Source organism: Octopus bimaculoides, chromosome 12, assembly GCF_046866305.1.
Source record: "Octopus bimaculoides isolate indiv1 chromosome 12, ASM4686630v1, whole genome shotgun sequence".
NCBI lineage: Eukaryota > Metazoa > Mollusca > Cephalopoda > Octopoda > Octopodidae > Octopus > Octopus bimaculoides.
The window spans coordinates 7,987,465-8,012,147 of record NC_142939.1 but is presented as its reverse complement, the minus strand read 5'-3'; the positions used below and the strand labels follow the sequence as shown (position 1 = coordinate 8,012,147).

At 37.4% G+C, this 24,683-nt stretch overlaps 1 protein-coding gene across 10 annotated transcripts in view; it reads right to left on the bottom strand.

Moving 5' to 3' along the window:
• Nucleotides 1–24,683, bottom strand: part of LOC106870418 (sorting nexin-2) — a 79,144-nt gene that overhangs the window by 51,405 nt on the left and 3,056 nt on the right. For 7 of the 10 annotated variants that reach the window (XM_089360742.1, XM_089360746.1, XM_089360743.1 and 4 more), the window contains exons 2-3: nt 6,673–6,772; nt 6,349–6,426 (exon numbers count right to left, since the gene is read on the bottom strand). In XM_089360742.1, the coding sequence (XP_089216868.1) occupies nt 6,349–6,426; nt 6,673–6,772 (178 nt within the window). The remainder of the gene's footprint in view (nt 1–6,348; nt 6,427–6,672; nt 6,773–24,683) is intronic. The other 3 variants (XM_089360744.1, XM_089360747.1, XM_089360750.1) reach the window with 1 other exon arrangement.

Genomic DNA, 24,683 nt, shown 5'->3' with positions numbered 1-24,683 from the left:
CATCATAGTTAAAAATAAAATTTCACAACAGTTTCAAAGAAAACATTTTGAAAAGAATTGGTGAATCATTAATATGGTTTCTTACATAGGTAATGAGGACACACATATACTAAGCAACCTCAGTGTATACCTGGTAATTAATTTATTTATTGATTCAACGGTCGACCTTTTGAAGGCAAATACTATCAAACATCAAATTAGACATACTATCATTTCTATCACTCAATGGCCAAATTAGTTAATACATCATGTAACCGATTTAAAAAAAAAAAAAATTGACATTTGAATTTCAGAAGATGCTATTTACAGTGATCAAAGATTTGTGGTTTATACGATCCAAAACTTGATAGGGAATCCTAAACATTGAAGTGTTCTCGTGTAAGAAGAATGTCACATCCAAACTTATAAAGTGAAATAATTGAAGTGTCTGTTGCAGTGAACTGCAAGTGGTGCATGGTACACTATGAAATTTTGAAAACATAACTTAAAGCTTCACAAAATTTTATTAAAAAATGCTAGAGTGATCACAAAAAAAATGTGTAAATATTAAAATAACAATTCTTTGTTTTACATTTTTTAAAACAACTTTCTATATACTTTTCCTCTAAATTTTTTTATTTGAAAACTTTTCTTTATTAAAACAAAAAAGACTTGTTCGAAGTGTGCCAGTTTTTGTTTTATTTTATTTTTATTTTTTTTTATCTCCCATATTCAACAAAATCAAAAAGATTTAGTCATTAAACTGTGGAGTTGAACTTATTTGAAAAGTCTACTCAGGCAAAATAGGGATAATGGCAACCCATCGGAGAAATGAGCCCCACAAGGTGGACTGGCTGTTGCAGCGAGTGTCACTGGCCATTCTCAGCTGCAACGCCATTGCAGTCATTATCGCAGGGTGTGGCTGAGTACACCATTTGTTCCAGGGTATGTGGCCCATCGCCCCCACCTCCATTTTCTGCTGCTTTATCTCCTATTTTTTTCCCCCCTTCCTTATCTCACTTTTTTTCCTGTTTCTTTGTATTTAAACTCAAGCAATTAAAATTCACAACTGGGATCTGCTCTGTTGAATGACCCAACAGTATCCATTCCATCATTATTTCAACAGTATCTATTCCATCATTATTTAAAGTCCACTTTTTTATGTTTGCATGGATCAGATAAAATAAAAATGTCGGTAAAATAGCAAAGCAGAATCAGGTCGTTTTTAAAACATGCCATTGATAGTTAATCTAATTTTAATGAAGGACTTGAATATTGGTTTTGCTAAATATCTCACTAGAACCATCCAGTTATTACTATATGCACAATTGTGTGTGTGTGAGAGAGAGAGAGAAAGAAAAAGAGAGACAGAAACAGGAGAGAGAAATAAAAAAATTTTTTTTTTTTAAAAGAGAAAGAGATGCAAAAGTTAAGTAAAGAACATATTGAACTTTCTCTGACAAGTTTGTATCTTACTTTCACCAAAGCACCAAGCACCTCCACTTAGCAGCTTGCAACTAGACACATTGCTATTACTGCTTTTGCTCTAAGACTGTCACCTTACCCTGGCAAGTCCAAGGACAGGAAGAATCTGCAGCCTAAGCAATCAGAATCACTGTAGTAATTACCTGACATTACAGGTGTGTAATATTGTATAATGCATCTGTATTTTCAGTAAATAGTTGTTAAACATACTAACCATTATAATTTAACATCTCAGACATTAAATGCTATTATCTATTATAAACAGTATCTTATAAATACCAACTTAGTATAACAGTATTTGATGGCATAAAAGATGCACAAGGCATATGAGATGCTTCCCAAAGTTTATAGCGCATTAAAGCATGCAATATAGGCCCAACTTTGCATTTAAGCCCAAAGGTGATTTTTTAAAGACATTTTGAAGGAAAAGATGTGTTTATATGTCATCAAATACAGTAGATAATGAACAAGGGACCCACTTTAGAATGGTTGGAATCTCATTTGGGCCTGACAGTCATTTCTATCATAAAATGGTGAATATAAATCTTAAAAGTATGTTGGCTGTTATTTAAAAGTTTCACACTAAGTTGCTGATCTTTAAATAATTCAGATATGCCATCTGCATGAAAAAAACAATAAGTTAATAGTAACATAATGCAAAAGCTAACTAGAAATACGCAGTGAAGAAAACTATTTCATAGCACCGATATTTAACATTTACTTTGAGATAGTTTTGTCACTATTTTGGCAATTATGCTTCATTGATGAAATCACAATAAGGCTAAGACATATCCAGAATTGTCTCTTGTACTGCCAGAAACCTAAGAGTAACATTTCATTTTTCTCACCACATATTTTCTAGTTAATATTCTATCTATTTTGAGGTGTTAACACTAACATACTATCAGATCTTATTTGATGATTATAAATTGATGTAAAGTTGATCATCAAGCCATACAAAGAATAAAAGCATTAACTAATCTAATACTGGGTTAATGTTAGTTGGAACATTAATAAAAATGATGTACGTGCACACCAGGATTATTTTATGCCTTCCAGCATTAACTATTTATAGAGGTGCGTATGCATGTATATGTGAGAGAGAAAGAGTTAGGTGTATACATTTGATTCAGAGAACTACTAGATCAGATCTACTGAAGGTGTTGTCCTATTTTTATAGCCAACAAAATTTTACAATTTTACTGATGTATAAAGTAATGTATTTACAAAAAAAAATATAAAGAAATAAAAGTAAAACCAAGAATGTAATTCAACATAAATGTGTGAAATTTGTGAAATACATGCAATAAATACAAAAATACATGAAATGTAATAGAGAAAAAGAAGGTGATAAAATAATTATATATTAATACAATATAATAAAGTGACAATACGTATTTATAACACAGGCAAAGAGAAAAATAACGGTGAAAGATTAAGAAATTACTGAAACAATGTCAAGTGTGTGTGTGTGCATATATATATATATATATATATATATTAGCTATACATGCATTTAGTGTCAACATACATTATTCACACAAAACTCAAATGTGGGTAAAATCAACAATACATAAACAAAAATACAAATTTATTTAAAAGATCAAAAATTAAAATTTGTGTGAACAAACAAAAAAAAAAAAGACACAAAAAGACTTGAAGCAAGAAGCAAATTTGATTGAGTGTACAGCAAATGAGGTTTGTTAAGTTCTATCACATTTGTCAAACTCATTGATTTCTTTCAATGAAGATTAGGAGGCATATATTATTGATGGAAGACTGGGAAACTAGAATGCTAACATTTGTGCTCTTTCCAGAAACTGTTTAATAATGCAAAAGGAACGAAGTGCTTTTGACGGGAAATTGTAACAGGGATGAGAATTTAGTTTACGGCAAGAGTAACAAGTTATTGGGTAATATAAATGAAGGGAGCATCTATGTCGCTACTAAACCTGCTAAAAATAGCAACCAAATCTCCCTCAAATCACACTTTATTGTCTAAAAAAAGAAAAAAAAGGAAGATACATTGAATAACACAGTCCTAAATACACAATACCTGAAAAAAAATTTAAGACAAAGGTTAAAGCTGGGATGCTTTTGGTCATAGGTCTACTCATTCAGGGCTGACATGGGGTTCAATAAAATCTGGATTAGATTAATTGTCTACTCATGATATCAGATGAAATGGTTGTTAAGCAGCAATAATCTTAAGAATTAGGGGTCTAATCTTATGAGACATTACAAGGATTTCTGAGACACTAGTTGGTCAGTTATAAATGGTGGGAAAATCTAAGAAATTGCATCATCCATCATTGATTCTGAAGGCATCACTTCTGCTGCTTCAACAGATTTGCCATCTGATGGCTACCTTCACTGGCCTTTCAACTCACTAATGCCATTATCAGCAACACAACCTTATAAGGAGAGTTCTGCTCTGCTAGCATTATTTTCTCCTTGAGAGATCCAACAAATCAAACTTCAGCCCCCATTCCACCTAATTGTCCAGCAGAATTCTCCTACTTAATATATACAACTCTTTCCTTGTTGTTATGGTGCTCTGGTATAGTTTGGGCCCATGACAACAGCATCCAATGTACATTAACAAATGGTTCAAATCTGAGAAAATCAGTTGCAAACCCTAACAAAACCCCACCTTTAAATAATCCTTTCTAATATAGGCACAAGGTCTGAAATTTTAGGGGAGGGGCTAAGTTGATTATATCAAGCCCAGTGCTCAGCTGATACAAATTCTATAGACTCTGAAAGAATGAAAGGCTAAGCCAACCCTGGCGGAATTTGAACTCAGAACATAAAATGCCACTAAGCATTTTGTCCCATATGCTCACAAACAACTCTGCCAGTTCACCACCTTACATCATCTTTAAATAATAGATGTCTATGGATCAATTTAAAGAAACCAAGCTTGTTTACCAGAAGGTGGTGGTTTGTTGTTTTTTTTTTGTTTTTTCATCTTCCTCACATAATCTGCATTACAAAGTTAGAAACATAAAAAGCAAAGAGAAACAAAACAAAAAAAATTACTCAGTAGATCAGCTAATAACATCCACCTTGCACCTAGGGAAAGAGTGAGTCATTGAGATAAAAAAACATGTTCCAAAGTATCTAGTATCAATTAATTGAAATGCATGCTGCCAAACAAAGCTATCAAACGTTATCATGCACTTATCAGTAAGCCAGGTTGACAGGGGGATTTGGACTTCTAGCTAAAGGACAGGTGTTGATGGAGCATTTAATAGTGACTGAAAGATTCAAACTATTACTGAAGTAGCTCTATATATGAATGGCTACTGCACATAACTCACTAACTGAACCCACCTTGCAGCAGATACATTTTACTATTGATAATCATGGTGCGATTGTAAATTTAAGCGTTTCATATACTCTGCAATGCTGAATTCCAGTTCTGCTTGCTTGGATCATTTTAGAAATGTCTATGGTGAGACTTCAACTAAAACAGTCTGTCACCGCCACCATAAAAAGAGACTGAATCATCATCTTCAAATATTTACATCGCAGTCTCACTGAAAATAGTACCTCATCATTGCACTGCCCAGTATGTTGTGACAAATCCTCATGAAACTTAGACTATACATTAAAATATTCAAATGGTCAAGATGTAGTCTGGCCTAAACAGCCAACTTCATTTAAATACCAACCAATACAGCTGATGGCCATCTCTTGTCCACCTACATTTAACAGTTATCTCTAGTCTGCCAACATTTGATAGCCATTCCTAGTCTCACTGATTTTCATAGGCATCCCTAGTCGGCTTATATTTAATGGTCAATCTTAATCTGCTTATATTTACAGTCATCTCTAGTCTGCTCATATTTAACAGTCATCTCCAGTTTGCTCGCATACAAGGGTCAGCTTTAGTTTGTCTACAAACAGCAGTTTTCTCAAGTCTGCCTCCATGTAATAGTAATCTCCAAATTGCTTTCAAACAATGGTTATCACTAATCAACAAAGTATGAGAGAGAGAGAGACAACGATTGTGAGAAGACAATAGCTGTATTTGTGGCAGTAGAAAAACAGGAGACAAAGAGACTAATTTAATGACAGAACACTGAACATATCGAGAATGATTGTTGTTGTAATAGTAGTTGCAACTCAGCTCTAGAAGACATATGACCTGGAGATAATTAATCAAACAGATTGCCAGATTTCAGTATGTTTTGTGGCGTATCACGTTGTACCTTTGACCAAGCAGCATTTAGCTCCTTGGTCAAGAGTACAACATGATAAGGTAACAGTCAAAGTGTGTCATATCAAAACTGCTATCCAGGGGAATCTCGGCTGATTAAAATGTAGAAGTTATAGTGAAAATGGACAAGGCAGGCTCAGTCTGTACATTACAGTCTTCAGCAAACGGAGGAGTTACTCAGAGTTCTATAGTTTTAAGAGTGAATGATTTAACATTTATAGTGTAGTTATAATTTGTATTACACAATTAAGACTATATAAAACTTAAATTCAAAGGCCACTTGTCACTTAACATTCTAGGACAAATAATGCAGATTTTTTTTTTTTTAAATAGTAGTGGCTGTAGTACAAAGACTGAAGGTAAAGTACAAAAAAAAAATGACTGAGAATAATTGAAAAATAGATTGTGTAAATAATTAGTCATAAAGCATCATCTGCTAATAGGACTGTCTGAGTGATTAATACCTATGAGAAATAACTTCTGTATAATATAATATCCTACTTCCATAAGTAAAATAGCTGCACATTGTGAAGCCACATCTACATGAGAACAAAAAATAAAGTAACACGCACAAACATGCAGTTCTAAGATGCAGTCGAACCAGCTACAAATTGTCTTCATGAAGCATAAAGGACATGTAGGCTTTTGGCCAAACTAACCTAGATCCAATATTCCTTTTCGGAATTCTTCACCATAATCTAATAAATCTGCATTGCTTTCAAGTGGATAAGCATCAACTGAAAAGAAAACATGCTATTAAATATATTCCTACACAAATGTGGCAGAAAATCAAGTATTCCAGGACATAAAACTGAAAACCTATTTCATTTGATTCGAACCAAATATCAATTCATGGACGACAAAGAGACATTACAGACAATCTAAACAAAAACAAAAATAGATTTTTATATCAGAACAGGGTAAGAAGAAAAACAAAGTAATATTTAAAAACAGGAGTTTTCCAAATGAATATGAAAGCTCACCAGCGAAAAGATCCTCCGTTTTCAGATTGTCCTCCGGCAAACTCGCTGGGCCATCTTTCTCCTCATTTAAGATGAGACTGGCTGGTTCATACTTCTTTGTCTGTAAAACGTGAAAAGCAACACTGTAATTCATATAGTATTAGAGGAAAATTTTCTGGGCAGATTTTAAAAACATATGTTGCTGTTAGTAAGAAAGTGATGTAGTGAGAATTTATAAAATGAAAACTTCAGTTTTACACAGAGCACTTAAAATCAAACATTGCTGTTGCAGCAACAACAGATCCAAGGGAGCCACTGCTTGTATTAAGATTACAGACCCACAACACTAGACGCACAAACCAATGAGGCTGCCTTAATGCCATTGTTTAACAGCTGAGATAACATCTGGATCTCCCTAAATCACACACCATCATCTTCACAAGAAAAAAAAAAAGGAAGGAACCATTTGAAAACATAGTCCTTGATACACTGTCTGCATATAAGATGGGTTAGTCAGGAGTGGAATGCCATTGATAAGGAATTACCAAGGGTTAAACAGTCTACAATTGGCAAGGCCTGAAATTTGGTGGGGAAGGAGCTAATAATAACAATCTTTCACTCTAATAATTATAATGTTAAATCTCGTTATCATTCAGTATCATTCATTATCAACCAGTCAAGGTACATTATGCAATGGGAGGAGAAAGAAAAAAAAAAGAAAGATGTCAAACTAAAATTATAGAAATAGTTTAAAAAATCTAGAAAACTTGCAATATAAAACAATAGACAATTTAAAGTAATATGACAATGTGACAACATAGAACTAAATAGGTTACTGAAAATGTCAGAGGGCAATTATTTTCCCATCTGAGAGCTGATTATCTAATCAAAAAAAAAAGTTGTTTTATCAAAACACTAATCAGCAATATTTTAATTGCTAGCCTACAATATAATAAATAATTAGTCAAAATCCGAAATAGGATATTTCCAATTAAGATAAAAGTATAAAAATATTAAATAGTTCTTTTTTTCTTTTTTCCTATTTATCTAATGGTACAAAGCTAATATTGTAGAGAATGAAGTATAGGTAATTGAATTAATCCAGTATATAAGGTACCTTAGCCGACTTTCTATTGCTTTGACTAGTTTCCTGGCTCTAATGATAATGGTTTTTATCATAGACAGGAGGCTACAAAATTTTGAGAAATCAATGTTAATTTATTGATGCATTTGGGCAAGTATTATCAGCCAATTGCAAAAACATGTTTAAAAAAAAATTCAAAACTCTGCAAAAATCCTGTACAAATTCTTCATGGTTCAAAACATTGCTTACTTTTTACTCAACCTGATAAAAGATGGAGAATGCATTAATGTGGTCCTGGATGAACACTTCCTGAAAAATAAAAAGCCAGGATGATCACGGCCTAAAAATGTTTCATCACAGGTATACTTAAACAGGGATGAACTAAAACTAAATAACAACATCAACAACCATCATTGGAAGGAGTTGTGTTGTAGCCTACTTTAGAAGGCTCCATCATCAAGTAAGATATCTGTCTGGATAGTACGTCACATTTACAGCATTTACAGCTAGGCTAGGAGGAGAATGGTAGAAGAATCTAAATGTCAAAATGTGTATAATAACCCCACCAGCCCATGCTAGGATAGAGTGAGAAAGTGTTAAGTTAAAACTTAATTTCAATGTTATCCACTTTTAATAATATAATTTGATGAGACTGCATGCTGAAAGTGAAAAATTTGCTCCATGGGAGCCACTTACACATACACACACACATATATATATTTGAGAGAGAGATAATTACAAACAAGGAGAATGGAGTGAGAAAATCCCTTTTATTATATATCCATTTACTTTTGTTTCATTGAAATCCAATCTCCGGGATTAACTCCTGAATGAAATCATTGTCAGTGTCAAGTGAGGCTGACCTACAGCTAAACAGCAACTACTACCACAACTGTCACTTTTGAGTAGGACGCCACCAATGCAGAGTGTTTTGTGCAAGCCAGGACAAAGGTTCAGATATGTGACAATGAACAAGGACTATTTGCAGAAATGTGTCAGGAATGTATGTACATACAGGGCTTTGGTCAGCCTGGAGCTAAGGTATAAAACACATGCAGTGGGTATGAACCCAAAACCATGTGGGTGAAGAAGCACACTTCTTAACCACAGATCCATGTTTGCACCCCACAATCACAAAAATATCCCCAGCTGTGAAGCTGATGCTACTCCAACCTCAGAGTTAGAATGGATATACATTAGAAATGTGTAAAATCCAGCTGTATAAACACTTGAGACAACAAACACAAATATTTGAAATCTGAAAAACTGCGTTAACTAGGCAAACACTGAAAATAAAATAAGATTATTATTTTAATCACGATAAGAGGAAAAATTAATCTGAGATGTACACAGAAGTGTGGGTGGGAGTTCAAGTGGTTTGACCAGAGGTCAATTCTGATGGGGTCGAGATATATTGAAGACACTCCAGTTGGACCATCAAGTTATATTATGTGCAGGGAACACAGTATCATCATTATCAAAAGTGTTTTCTTTAAAAGAATACAGGTATGATTTAAGGGAGACTGGGCTATTATTTCTAGCAAACTGAGCAATCATGTATGGAGTTCTTTTATTGGCTAATAGAGTAAATGGACTTAAATAGTGTATTATCTAAAGCCAAATCAGCCTTCACCCAACAAACCAATGACCAAAGCCATTCCAACAGTGACCATTCCTCCATTTTACTTATCAGAAACTACATTCTAATCGTTACCAGCGTTGCCTTCTAGCATGCCACCAGCACAAGTGCTAGAAGGCAATGCTGGTAACCTCGCACAGGTTTCCACAGAAGATTGGAGATGAAGAACACAGCTTGTACAAAAGTAACATTCATAATGCACACACATAATATATACACGCACACAGACACAACAGGTGTCTTTTAGTTTCCATCCACCAAATCCACAGACAAGGCTTCCGTCAGTCAAGGGTTAAAGAACACACCCAAGGTGTTGTACAGTGGGACTAGACCCAAAACTGTATGGTAGAACAGCAAATTTCTTACCACACAGCCATGTCTGCATTTATTGACAGTGTCGTAGATGGATCTGGGAATTGGGGAGTGACTGTGTACACAAAAGCACAGACAAACCTACCACAAACACACAAGAAAAAAATACAAACAGCTAGATACACCACCACAACTGCTGCTTGTTTTGTACAATGATACAATGTTCCAGACCAATATAGATTAGAAGGGGATTAGTGTCTGGCATTTCTCAACGTTATTCCGACAATGAGTGGTGGATTATCAGAATGGTTGGAATCAAACAAATTGCCTTGCAGTATTTATTCTAGCTCTTCCCATTGAGTTCAAATCTCACCAAAGTCAACTTTGCCTTTCATTCTTCTGGTGTTGATAAAATACACATGAATTATTGAAGTCGGTATGAACCGACTGTTCCCTTCCCTCCCAAAATTTTTTGAATATATTAGAAACTACAACTACTATAACGTTTAGTAGATACATAAAAATTATTAGAGCATTTAGCTAAAACATTTTGTGGTACTCGTTCCAGCACTGTTTTCTACATTCAAATATTCACCATTTTATTGTCCTGAGATCAATAAAATAAACACAAGTCAAGTAGCAGGTTAATATAACTGACTGACTTCTCTCCAAAATTTTTAGTCTTGTGTCATGTCAGACTTTTTCTACTACTACTACTACAACTACTAATTGCATTTGAATTGAGCATGTAGCCACGTTTACAAGAGAAAAGGAATGGAATACTTGACATTCGTGTCTCCCCCACCCTGACATACAGCAGAAGGTGGCATAAACTAAAGTGAAATAACTTCATACACATTTCATGTGTGTAGCTTGCTTGGCATACTACATACACAAGTGCTACTACTGCTAATCACATGTACCACCTGCTCTTATGGAGTTTTCAGCAGAGGTCTTTGATCTCAGCATTCAGAGAAACTGTTCGTACCTCCCAGTTTTAATTTAAATTTAAATTTTCTTTTTTTTTTTTTTTTTCACTGCAGATGTTCACAATCAATTTCAGTTTCATCTGTCTTATCAGTCTGAATGAAGGGATAGATTTGAGTTAAGAAGAAACCAAGGTGCATGTGTGAGAGTGTATGTATGTATGTATACATATGTGTGTGTGTGTGTGTATACATATATATATGTGTATGTATATGTGTGTGTGTGTATATATATATATATATATATATATATATATATATACATATATACATATATATATATATATGCGTGTGTGTGTGTATATATATATGTGTGTATGTATGTATATATATATGTGTGTGTGTACATATATATATGTGTATGTATATATGTATATATATATATATACACATATATATATATATGCGTGTGTGTGTGTATATATATATATGTGTGTATATATGTATGTATGTATATATATATATATATGCACACACAGAGGACTGCTTTCAGTTATTTTCTTGTTTCATTTCGTTCTTTCAGTTACCCTTTATTTTTACCTCTCTCTAGTTTATCTAATATATTTCCATCTTTTTTTTTTCTCCCAAAACCTCTACCCCATCATTTTCTACCATTCTCTTTCTCTCGTTTGCTTACTCTTTATACCTCTGTTATAGTATCACAATATCTAATAACTGCTCTCTAGGGCAGAGCTTTATCTCCCTTCTTCCCACTTTTCCTTCCTTCCTCGTGCTATCTCTTCCTCTCCTATATTTTTTTCCCAATCTCTCCCTATATTTAACTGGATTCTTTTTCTCACAACCAACTGTCTCACCAGCTGCCGACTCCCCACCCTGTTAATTTCCCATGTTTCTAATCCATCACTCCTTGTACACTCACTCTCTCTCTCTCATCTCCGCAACTGCTTTTTCAGAAAGTGGGAAACCAACCAACAGAAAATATTGCATGGCTGTGTGGTAAAGAAGTGTTCTCCAAACCACTTGGTTTCAAGTTCGGTCTCTCTGAAGAGACTTTGGGAAAATGCCTTCTATAACAGCCCTAAACAGAATCTAAAAGAAACCTGCCGTGTGTGTGTGTGTGTGTGTGTGAGTGTGTCATTCTCTAGTATTCACTGGTTTGTAAACAATCATTTGCTGAATGCGTCATTTGCTTGCAGTTCACAATAAAAGCAGGTCTAGCCATCTTGACATGTTGCAGAATCTTAGTAAACAAGGGCTCATTCAACTGGTCTCGCTTGGTTCTAATTCTCCACAGAAAACATATCCAGGCAGTTATTTGATAGACTGGGAGATTATTAGCCCACTTGGAAAGAGGGGGAAGTTGGAAACAGGAAAAGTATCCGAATGTAAAACCTTGGCTCCAGTGTACTTTTACTTGACTCATGCAAGCATGGAAAATCATCATCATCGTTTAACGTCCGCTTTCCATGCTAGCATGGGTTGGATGATTTGACTGTGGACTGGTGAACCAGATGGCTACACCAGGCTCCAATCTGATTTGGCAGAGTTTCTACAGCTGGATGCCCTTCCTAACACCAACCACTCCAAGAGCAGTGGGTGCTTCTACATGCCACCGGCACGAAGGCCAGTCAGGTGGTACTGGCAAAGGCCATACTCAAAATGGTGTATTTTACGTGCCACCTGCACAGGAGCCAGTCCAGTGGCACTGGCAACGATCTCGCTCAAATGACTTTTCATGTGCCACCGGCACAAGTGCCAGGAACGCAAAGCTACACATACACACACTCTTTGTTGATAAATCACTCACTCAATTCTGTTGCTCCTTCCATCAATGTCTCCTCTATATCATAACTTTGTAATGTTTTTCTATTCAATTTCCTTAACCACCAGATTGTGGCTAAGCAGTCAGGCTTACATTACCCTTGAACAAGATACAGGTCAGTCGAAGGGTTACCCATTTACAGCTAAGTGGACTGCAGCAATGTCAAATGAAGTGTTTTGCTCATCACTGCTTTTGGAATTGAGCCCATGAACTCACAATCAGGAGTGCAACATCCTAAACACTAGCCTATATACCTTCACACACACACACTTGGAAGCTATTAGTCAAGTCGAGTCCTATTATAAGAAATATACCCCAATTACTATACAGCAGAGATCGAATTGATCATTATGTAGTTACGAACCTGGCAACAGTCATGAAACTAAAAGGACAAAGTATAATTTCCAGGCATCAACGTCCGGTTAAGAAGCTTGCATTGCAAGCAAATGGTTTCTGTCAGGTTCAACCCCAACTGTGCAGCACCTTAAGCATGTATCTTCTACTATGGCTACAGGCCATTCAATGCTTTGTTGGAAACTGTACAGAAGCATGTATCTGTACCTGTGACAACACACACATACATCGCTTGACAACAGATGTTGGTTTGTTTACGGCCATGTAGCTTAGCGGTTCAACAAAACCAGACTTTAAAAAAAAATTAAGCACTGAGGTCAATTTGCTCAACTAAATCAAGCATGGACAATCTTTTTTGCAAGAAGCAAGCCACATGAGACATGGCCGGCCGTGCTACTAAGAAGATTCAAGGTTAATTTTTAGGCGTGCCATTCAGAAGGTTCCACGGGCCGTTTTGCCCTTGACTGGACTAGACTTTCAAGCCAGTCCTCATAACAGCAGACAAAAGACTGAAAAAAGATATATATAAAAGAAAGAAAATAATCATATTCATTTTAACTGTTTTCCGTCTGCTGCCTATTTTATCGATCTATTTATTGATTGAACTGAAATATTTTTTCACATCAAGGGATACATAATTGTACCTGCATATTGTATAAAAGACTAAATACAAAACATATATATTTATGTGTGTGTGTGTGTGTGTATATATATATGTATATATATATATATACATACACACACAAATACGTACGTAGATGGACAAACGAGCATACAACATACACATACGTAGATATACACACACATACGTAAAATATATTACACAATCATCTGTGTAATATACGAGTCTAAATAAAGATAAAACGAGATCATTTTAAACAGTAGTTGGGAGACAATTCTTCCGCCCCTACCCACCCCCAAACTAGGCCATGGCTATATATTTAAGGAGACAACTTAATGGTTCGACCCCACAGCAATTACTTGAGCAAGTATCCTCTACTCTAACCTCGGGTTGACTGATGTCTCGGGTGAAACTAGGTCATCACACGTGTGTCGAGAATGTACACACAAGTGAAAAAAATAAACTGCCGAGAAGCCGGTGCGTGTTAATAATAATCCCTTACAGTAATATATTCCGCCGTAGTTGCTGGGATACTTTTTATGCCCTTCTCGTTATCGTAAATGTTGTGAACCAGTGATTGATTCGTTAGAAAGTTTATAACCAACGATGTTCACAAAAATGTACAGCAAAAGAAAGAAAAAAAAAAAAGGAGAAAACGTAATTTTAAGTAAGATCGCTTAGCGATCATCTGGTTTAGAATTCAGTTCCACTCCGTGGAATTTTGGAGAAGTGCCTTCGAATATGAGTTTGAACTCATCAATACTTTGAGTGAATTTGGTAGGCGGAAACTATGGTGCTTCTATGTATATACTGTGTATCATTTAAGCATTGAAGCTTACGACTTCGTAACTTGGAGGGGGGGGGGGGGTTCCAGGGGAGGGGTTACTGCTTATCATCCTTATTTTTTGTAATTTTTCTAGTTTCGACTTGCTTCGAAAATGTTTTCAGATCTATGCCATGAGAATTTAGACGTCTTTTTCTCTGGCGATCTTTCGGTACGAGTTCCTAATTATCGGCCTTTTCCGTAAAGAGTGTTGGAGAGAAACAGGGAAACGATGTCATAACAGCGAAAGACATACAGAGAGCGCGATTTATTTTAAAGGGTTTAGGGTTTGCGTTAGGGAATTCCATCCCTAACCGTAACACTAACCCTGACACCGTAGTCAACATCGTGCGGGTGTTACGGAAAAGGCCGAACTTTGGTAAAGATCGCCGAAGACACTTTTTACGGAAAAGGCCGAACTTTGGTAAAGATCGCCGAAGACATTTTTTACGGAAAAGGCCGAACTTGTAAAGATCGCCGAAGACACTTTTTACGGAAAAGGCCGAACTTTGGTAAAGATCGCCGAAGACATTTTTTATGGAAAAGGCCGAACTTTGGTAAAGATCGCCGAAGACACTTTTTACGGAAAAGGCCGATATTTAGGAACTCGTACCGAAAGATCGCCTTTTTTCTCTTTCTTAATCTGAAAAAATTTTCAAAGAAAATCAAAACTGAAAAGTTACAGAAAAAAGAAGTGCCGTCAGAAAAATAGCGCTTTAGCTAGAAAGAAAAGATGTGCCGCGACAAACTGTTGCTATGATAAAGAAATGGGGAAGCAAGACGTTTGTTTTGGGGATTTTTTTGACATTTCAGACAATTGAAATTATCTTTTTTAAGAGATACTGTGTAAGCCTGATATTCATTAGATTTTGTACGCATAAGGGATCGGGTTAAGAAATTTTAAAAAAGATGTACAACATTTTTATTCAAAATGTGAATTATAAGTGTTTCTAGAAATGTGCGATAAAAATATTTACAATATCAAAAAGAAAGGAATAATAATAATAATAATAATTCCGGGAAATAAACTCGTGATAGCTATTTTGATGGCAAAACGGATATTCAAAAATATATATTTTGTACGAAATACTTGTGATTTGGATTGTTGGATATTATTATAAAATGGAAAAAATTTTAAAAATTCAATTTATTCGCAACAGCTCCGCGCGCACGTTTGTAATGTTAACAGAGAATCTTTTAATTGTAAATTGCCGGACATAGATAAAACAGCTGTTCAAATACCGAAAATTTGTCTAATGATGATGGTTTCAAATTTTGGCACAAGGCCAACAAGTTCGGGAGAGGAAGTGGGGTTGTAATACTTCGACCGTGCAAACCAAAGGAGATGGCGACGTAGACGGTAAAGGCTCCTTTTTTACCATGTCGCACGGTCGAACACAAAATAAGATATATATATAAGATGATAGAAGGCCCATCGTGAGTGATACGAGCCATAGTGCCAGTAAAAGAACTTAGGACAAACTCAACCGTTAGATATATAATGAGAATAAATTTATTAACAAAGTGAAACTGTTTGTGTCTGTGTGTGCGTGCATGCGGCATATAAAATTAACACAGTAGATAAGTCAGGCCTAAGTGTACAAGAGAAGGTATACAACAATGTGAAGTGACGGACAGTCGTATAAGCAATAGTGTGTGTACAATATGTGAGAGTACAAGTGTGCGTGTGAATGAGAGGAAACAGAACATAGAAAGAGTGTCTGTAACATAGACTGTAAAAAGTCTTAAAACACTGAGATAGAGAAATACCAGTTCGTATTAGAGTTACACAAGGAGATAGAATGTTCATACGCAGGAAGTTGTGGTCAAGGAGCAGAGCTGTAGTATCACACTATGTGTGTTGAGCGTCGAACGCTGGGACCTGTGTTACCTGGTATAGTGTATTCTAGCTGGTTAGTTCTGACTGTTGTTCGTGAGTGGAAACTCCACTCATACAGCGAAGATAAAACCGAGCTTGTTGGTGTTGCTGGCGACGGCAATGGTAGACAATGCATTGGTGGTGTAGACGTCGGCGCTGGAACTGGCTGTAGCTGTGTTCTGTATGTGTGTGGTCAACGACCAGACCTGAAACCCAGTAAAACTCTCTATCACGTGACTTTATCTGAAGCTGTCGATTGGATGTAATTCCCCCTTAGCAAGCAGAAAATGGGGACAATTGCCGCGCAAAATAAGAACCAATCAGGATGATGGACAGAAGGCTTCAAGGCAACCGAAGGCTAGATGTTAGCAGCTTCGTTATCATCTATGATTGAATGCCCGAGAGAGAGAGAGGTTTCACTACAGGGTAATTACATCGACTCCACTGTTCAACTGGTGCTTGTTTTATCTACCCTGAAAGGATGAAAGGTAAAGTCGACCTCGGCGGAACTTGAACTCAGAACGTAAAGACAAATGAAATACCTCTAAGCATTTCGCCCGGCGTGCTAACGATTCTGCCAGATCGCCGCCTTCGGGGCCGGCAGTTACGTACATTGGTACTTAATCAAATTCTTGATAAGTGCCAATGACGAAACTACGGGCCCTTGAGTCACTATAACTTCTGCCGATTATATGGATATATATACGCGCGCGCAGAAGCATAAGGGATGCTAGATGAGTGAGCGACATATCGGCAGCACACATGTTCGTTAAGTTCTATGTAATAAACGCAGAATATTCATTAAAACTTGATTTCTTTAATAAATCTGCTTCTCTCTCTCTCTCTCTCTCACTGATATAATTTGGTTCATAAATTTGTTTATAAATCTCATAATACGCACTCAGAAGCAACAAAATAAAGTCAATTTTTATTAGGGAGTCTGTCGGTTCGTTCGGCGCATCATGCCTACTCTATGCCAAATCGATTTGAAAGCCTATGAGGAGGTCACGAGTTGGATATCCTGATTCGTGACACACCGAGCCAGTGTCTTGTTTCGCGTCCGGGTCATCTCAAACCAAGAGTCGTGCTGACTTTGCCGGCCTAATCTCATGTCAATATTTCCGCTTTCAAGGAAAACAGTACCATGTAATAACTTCCTTTCAAACAAACTCTTTATAAACACCATGCAGTTTTCTAGTTTAACCACCCCATATAATCCCTCATAAATTTTGAATTTTTCGGAATTTTCAGAAACGTTTTGCGCATGTGAAACGATTTCTCTTTTACTCTTTTACTTGTTTCAGTCATTTGACTGTGGCCATGCTGGAACACTGCCTTTAGTCGAGCAAATCGACCCCAGGACTTATTCGATTAATGAAATGTACAACTGAATACTTCTGAAGAGAACTCATTACCACCTTGTTTCTTTTAACTAATTTTTTTGTCTTCTCCACCACCAAATTTTGTTTACAAATATATCACATTATAAAAGAAAGTATTTAATATCGATCTGTTGTGCTCTGTTTCGAAGGTCATAAATGAGTTTGATAAAAGATTACATTTGTAGAGACTGACTTCAATTCAAATGTTATTAACATAGGCGTAGGAGTGGCTGTGTGGTAAGAAGCTTGCTTACCAACCACATGGTTCCGGGTTCAGTCCCACTGCGTGGCACCTTGGGCAAGTGTCTTCTACTATAGCCTCGGGCCGACCAAAGCCTTGTGAGTGGATTTGGAAACTGAAAGAAGCCCGTCGTATGTATGTATATATATGTGTGTCTGTCCCCCAACATCGCTTGACAACCAATGGTGGTGTGTTTACGTCCCCGTAACTTAGCGGTTCGGTAAAAGAGACCGATAGAATAAGTACTAAGCTTACAGAGAATAAGTCCTGGGGTCGATTAGCTCGACTAAAGGCGGTGCTCCAGCATGGCCACAGTCAAATGACTGAAACAAGTAAAAGAGTAACTCAACTAGCGGAGAGCAATTGGGTCTGCCTTAGACGAGGAAATACACGGAGCTGCGGCACAATGTTTCGTCGTTTTTTTTTGTTTTTTTGCTTTTTTTTTTATTTTAGACGTTATTGTGTATTTTGAAGAAGACTTAACCGCTATTTCTAGCAGGGTGAGAAAGATCAAGTAAAGCTTTCGAATATGACAATTTCCACGGCAATTGAAATCTGCACAGACAAAATGTCAACAATTTAGGCCAGTGGTTCCCAAAGTGGGCGGTATCGCCTCCCGGAGGTGGGGTGGAAAGTTCCAAGGTGGTGTTGAAGTCGGGCGATAATGGAGTAGCGATTCATGTAAAAACAACAAAATAATGGGTTCATTATGTTAAGTTTTATTTGTGAAATATAACTGCTTTGAATTTGCTTCCGAAAGAGGTCAATTCTTGTGGTGGTTAGTTGGGGTGGGGATGCTAGGAATGTGGCCTGGATGTCAAGGGGGTAGCAGCCCCAAAAACTTGGGAACCACTGATCTAGCCATATGATTGGTTAATCAAGACAGAATTAACAAGTTCCAGTTTCTTCAAAAAACAAGTCAAACTGAAACATTACGGAAAGAACGAAGGGGCAAAAAAAATATTGTCCGCACGTTTTTTCATATTTCTAATTTCTTTTTTTTTTTTTTTTGCAAAATCGTTATCCACGATAATTAGAATATTCTCATCATAAGCACTTATGGATTTTGGCGCCGAGATAATTTCCAACTCTGTAGGAAAGCCAGACGCGCGTGTGGGGGGGGGGGGGAGACAGACACAGAGAGAGAAAGAGAGATGCACGTATGTACATACGCACGTACATACGAGGGGGTGCTGAAAAGTTCCTGGCTTTGGGTAAAAGAAAATGCAGGAGAATCAGTTAATTATGATTTCATTCAACATATTCCCCTCTCAGATTCACACAATTATTGCAGTGGTCCTTCAGTTTTCCTAAGCCCTGTAAAAGAACTCGGAAGGATGGACCTCCAGCCAGGCCTTTCACCAGGAACTTTTCAGCAGCCCCTCGTGCGTGCGGGTAATTAATTCATGGATTGAAATTTAGCTTACCACATCATATATGCTTCCACCATCTGTAAGGTGATGAAAACGAACGGAAAAGCTTTCAGGCTACGCCCCCCATGTTAAGAATTAAAAAAACAGTCACTGACATTAGTGTATTCACTCACGCACACAGTAAAAGTAATACACACGTACACATTTTAGAAATGAGAACACGCATTAGAAAGAAGTCGACTAAACACACTCACAAAAATGAGAACACACAAAATGAGAACATATAAATATATATGTATATAAAGAAGAAAAAAAAAGAGAACAGTACAGCGTAGGAGTGGTTTTGTGGTAAGTAGATTGCCACATGGGTTCATTCCCACTGCGTGGCACCTTGGGCAAGTGTCTTCTACTATAGCCTCAAGCCAACCAAAGCCTTGTGAGTGGATTTGGTAGACGGAAACTGAAAAGAAGCCCGTCGTATATATATATGTGTGTGTGTGTGTTATACTGGTGGGAAGTTATTTAACTCCAGGTCAGCTCTGATCCAGTCAAACATTGAGTCAGAAGCGTTCCAGCTGTCACCATCCTGTTCGTTTTATTTTTAGCTCGTCCTTCCTTTCAGCTACTATTTCGAAAAGGCTGAGTGACTCTAATAACACCCTTGTGGGGGTCGTGCAGTAAAGTTCTCACCGAAGGTTCAAATTTCATTCGTGTTGTAGCATAAAAAGCTACGGATTTTCATTTGATTTATCTCAACAAAAAGAAGGGAGAGGCGAGTTGAGTCGGCAACCACCTCAAAGTATAAGCAAGAAATCGAAATTCCTTCACTGAAGCTAGTGTCTTGTTCAGGGTGGGTCTGATTTGTTGAAATGTTTCTATGGATAAGTAACAATTAAGGTCAACTATGTATCGTGTTCATCAGAGCATTACAATTTAAAAGAAAAATTCAGTCATTTTACTACAGTTGTCTAAGAAAAGCTTATTAGCTGTTTGCTAATTCTACAACATAAACATTTAGCAGAAGATTGTTAATAAGAAAATATACTGCCTTTATTGAAAAGTTGTCTCTTCTATTTTGTTTCTTCTATAAAACATAAGAGTACTTGTAATACTTTCATAACATAATACTGTAAAATTGTAAAAAATACAAAAATAAAATATGAAAATTGGACTATATTGGAATTTAATTGAGTTTTGCAGGTGTCTGTGTGGTAAGAAGTTCGGCTTCCCAACCGCATGGTTCCAGGTTCAGTACCATTGTATGGTACTTTGGGTGCACGCTGAGTAACATACACTGTACAGCACATGTAAAATCAACGTGTCCTATGCACAAAACTTCAGACGATTAAGCAACACTACAACTTCCTGGTACCACAGTAAAGCAAAGCTACAACTTCCTGGTATCAAATAACTCAGTATTACAGAAATTCATTCTCTCGTCCCACAAACGAGTGGCTTCCTGACCAGACAAAATGTGACTGCAAATAAAGGCCTTCAATTCTTTTATTCTTCAACTGGTTTCAGTCGTTGGTGTGCTGACATGCTGGAGCACCACTTTCAAAGGATTATTTTAGTCACCTAGATTAATCCATTATATTATTGGTATGACAATTATCCAATCCATGGTAGTAGGACCCTCACCTGGGATGCCACATGTTGTGACATCTTCTCCAGTGTCAACTTGGTGTGTTCAACTACAAGCCCAGGTTCCACTGCTTGTTAGGTTGAGAAAAGCAAACTGTCAAGGTATCAGTTACTCTGATAGCTTTATGGCTGAGCCTATGGCAGTGGAAACCTCCAGCATTCTCAGCCCCCAGACCAGATATCCTTGCTCATAGCTACTGGGGCAAAGATGGTTATCAGCAAATGCAAGCCCCGTGAATCAGAGTGGCTTATTCCAGCACATCTCTGTCGTCATCCTCTGGGACAACACCGAATCCATTTTCTCTGCTGGGACCATGAGACAGTCTGAATTACAGGAAACTATACATTCCACCCCTTAATGTAAAGTCGTTGTTGTTGGCACTCCGTCGCTTACGACATCGGGGGTTCCAGTTGATCCGATCAACGGAACAGCCTGCTCGTGAAATTAATGTGCAAGTGGCTGAGCACTCCACAGACACGTGTACCCTTAACGTAGTTCTCGGGGATATTCAGCGTGACAAGGCTGACCCTTTGAATTACAGGCACAACAGAAACAAGAAGTTAGAGTGAGAGAAAGTTGTGGTGAAAGAGTACAGCAGGGTTTGCCACCATCCCCTGCCGGAACCTCGTGGAACTTTAGGTGTTTTCGTTCAATAAACACTCACAATGACTGGTCTGGGAATCGAAACCGCGATCCTATGACCTCGAGTCCGCTGCCCTAACCACTGGGCCATTGCGCCTCCAATGTAAAGTCACTCCATATAAATTGCTCTATTTTTTAATGACACTGACCTCTCACCGAAGACTACTGTTCTATGTTACATATTTTATTGATTTTTTTGAATAAAAAAAAAAAAAACTAAGCCAGTCTGGGAATAAAGGGACGTGACTTGGATAGAAGTAAAGGTCAGATACATTTGTTTGCCATTCCAATTTATAGGTACTCCTTTATTATATAGGTACTCCTTTATTATATAGGTACTCCTTTACACATGTATAATCCAGAACCAGATGGTTTCAAAATGAACTTCTTCAAACAGTCATGAAGTTCAACACACGTAAAGGTCTGGATGCCATTCAAAGACTCTGAGACCAGAGTATCAAGCATATGAAATCTCTTGCTCTGTTAACTCATGGACAGTCATCTGAACCAAATTTAAAGAATGTCATGTGATGATATGTATTACAACCAGAATACAGTATAAAGGTGGGTGGGGGGAAGAAACTTAAGCAGTTAGAAGTCGTAATAACAGTAATAGCAGTTATAAATTTAAATGTTTATTCACACAGGGATTATAGTTATTTCTTCATATATGGCACCAAGAGAGGACACATTGTATGTGGCTGAGTATGAAAGGGAGTGACTATATGTGAGATAGTGTGAGTAGCTGGGTGTATTTGTAAATGAGAAGAGTGTGTGTAAGAGACAGAGAGAATGTGTATGCTTGTGATAAAGAGAGAGAGAGAGAAGTAAAAGTTTGAGATGGCTTAGAGGAGAAAAAAATGCAGAAAAACTAAAGAAATTGTATTTACATCTGTTGACATTAGTATCATCATCATCGTTTAACATCCACTTTCCATGCTAGCATGGGTTGGACGATTTGACTGAGGACTGGTGATCCAGATGGCTACACCAGGCTCCAATCTGATTTAGTAGAGTTTCTACAGCTGGATGCCCTTCCTAACGCCAACCACTCTGAGAGTGTAGTGGGTGCTTTTACATGCCACTGGCACGAAGGCCAGTCAGGCGGTACTGGCAATGGCCATGCTCAGAATGGTGTATTTTACGTGCCACCTGCACAGGAGCCAGTCCAGCGGCACTGGCAACAATCTCACTCGAATGACTTTTCACGTGCCACCGGCACAAGTGCCAGGAACGTGAAGTATGTGGTTTAAGGGCAACTTGGCTGCTATTTCTAGCAAGTTCACCACATACTTAGTGATTCTTTTGTGTTAGTAATAGCTATTAGACTGTCTGGCCTCAGGTCAACCTTGACTGCACACGCAATCAAAGAGTTTCCAGCTACAATCGTCCTTTAGAAGTATGGATGGACTACACTGTTCAATGTAATATTTCTTAAGGTGATTTGAGGGAAATTTGACTGTTATTTCTAGTGAGTCAAACAACCACACAGAGGCCTCTTCATAATAATAGCAGTAGTGGTGGCAGTTAGTACTAGTGGAAGTAATGGCAGTGTTGGTAATAGTTACTAGTAGAGGTAGTGCTACTACTATTGGTAAATTGATTAATTAGTAAGTTACATCACTGAGTGGAGCAATCAAATTTACTGCAACAAGTGGGTTTTATTTATTTATTTATTTATTTGTGCTTATAACTACAAGAGTTCATAAGTACAACAAATATATACAGGAACATGATGTGTTGTTGTTGGCACTCCGTCGCTTACGACATCGAGGGTTCCAGTTGATACGATTAATGGAACAGCCTGCTCGTGAAATTCACGTGCAAGTTGGCTGAGCACTCCACAGACGCATGTACCCTTAACGTAGTTCTCGGGGATATTCAGCGTGACACAGTGTGACAAGGCTGACCCTTTGAAATACAGGTACAACAGAACCAGGAAGTAAGAGTGAGAGAAAGTCGTGACCATGTAGTCTGGGGTTCAGTCAAGTCTAACTGTGCAGCACCTCGGACGAGTGTTTTCTACAATAGCTCTGGGCCAATCAAAGCCTTAGGAGTGGATTTCATAGACAGAAACTAAAGGAAGCCCACCATATGTGTGCATATATCCTTGTCCTGACATCACATGATGGCTGTAAATGAGCATCACCATCATACAAGCAGTGTTTTTCATTTCCAGTTTTCCATTGAAAAAAACACGTCTGACCATCTGGCAACAGAAAATCTACCACAACAAATTCCACGTGTCTCATGCAAACATGGTGATGATGATGATGAAAGGGTGAAGAGTAACACCGATTCAGTGATTGTAACTGAATCTGAACTTAAAGCAGTGACACTCAAATCCCACAAATAATGGTTTCATAATTAGGTAAAATTCAAAAAATGGCCATTACATGATCACCTGACCTGCTAGTATTAGTAGCCAAATCTCCCCACAAAATTACACCCTATCATCTTAAAAGAATAAGACATTGGATAATGTAGTTTAAATACATCAAGTTTGAAAAAGATGAGAGAGTTACAGTTGGATTCATTATCATCAGTTGTCCATGCTGGCATGGGCTGGACAGTTTGACCAGGGCTAGCAGGCTGCACCAGACTCCAATCTGATTTGGCATGGTTTCTACGACTGGATGCCCTTTTTAATGCCAACCACTCCAAGAGTGTAACGGCTGCTTTTACGTGCCACTAACACAGGTGCCATTTGCATGGCACCAGTATCTGCCACAACTGTGATTTTACTTGGCTTGCTGGGTGGTCTTCTCAAGCACAACATAATGCCAATGGTCTCGGTCATTGCTTCCATGAGGCTCAACACTCAAACGAAGCTTTTCACATGCCACCAGCATAAGCCACTTTGCCTCTGTGAGCCCATTGCTCGAAAGGGGTTTTTTATGTGCCACCAGCATCAGCCATGACTGTGATTTCATTTGGCTTGATGGGTCTTCTCAATCACAGCAGGAAAAGATCAAAAAGTTATGAGAGGCTGATTTAATAAGATTCACATTCTGTCAAAGACATTTGTGAAATGTGTGGTGGGTCTTCAAAGTAGGTTTATGGTTTCAACTAATTCAAATCATACTTCTGGCTCTATGACATTTATCATAACTCAAATAAGGATTTCTTTTTGCAACCAACAAGGACTTGTAACAAAGAGATGGGCAGTGGAATGCTACTTCTACAATCACTTCTCAGAAGTATTAGAAAAATAAGAGAATATTTTGTATTTTCGTGTTTAATTTACAGATCATCTGCTTTGTATGG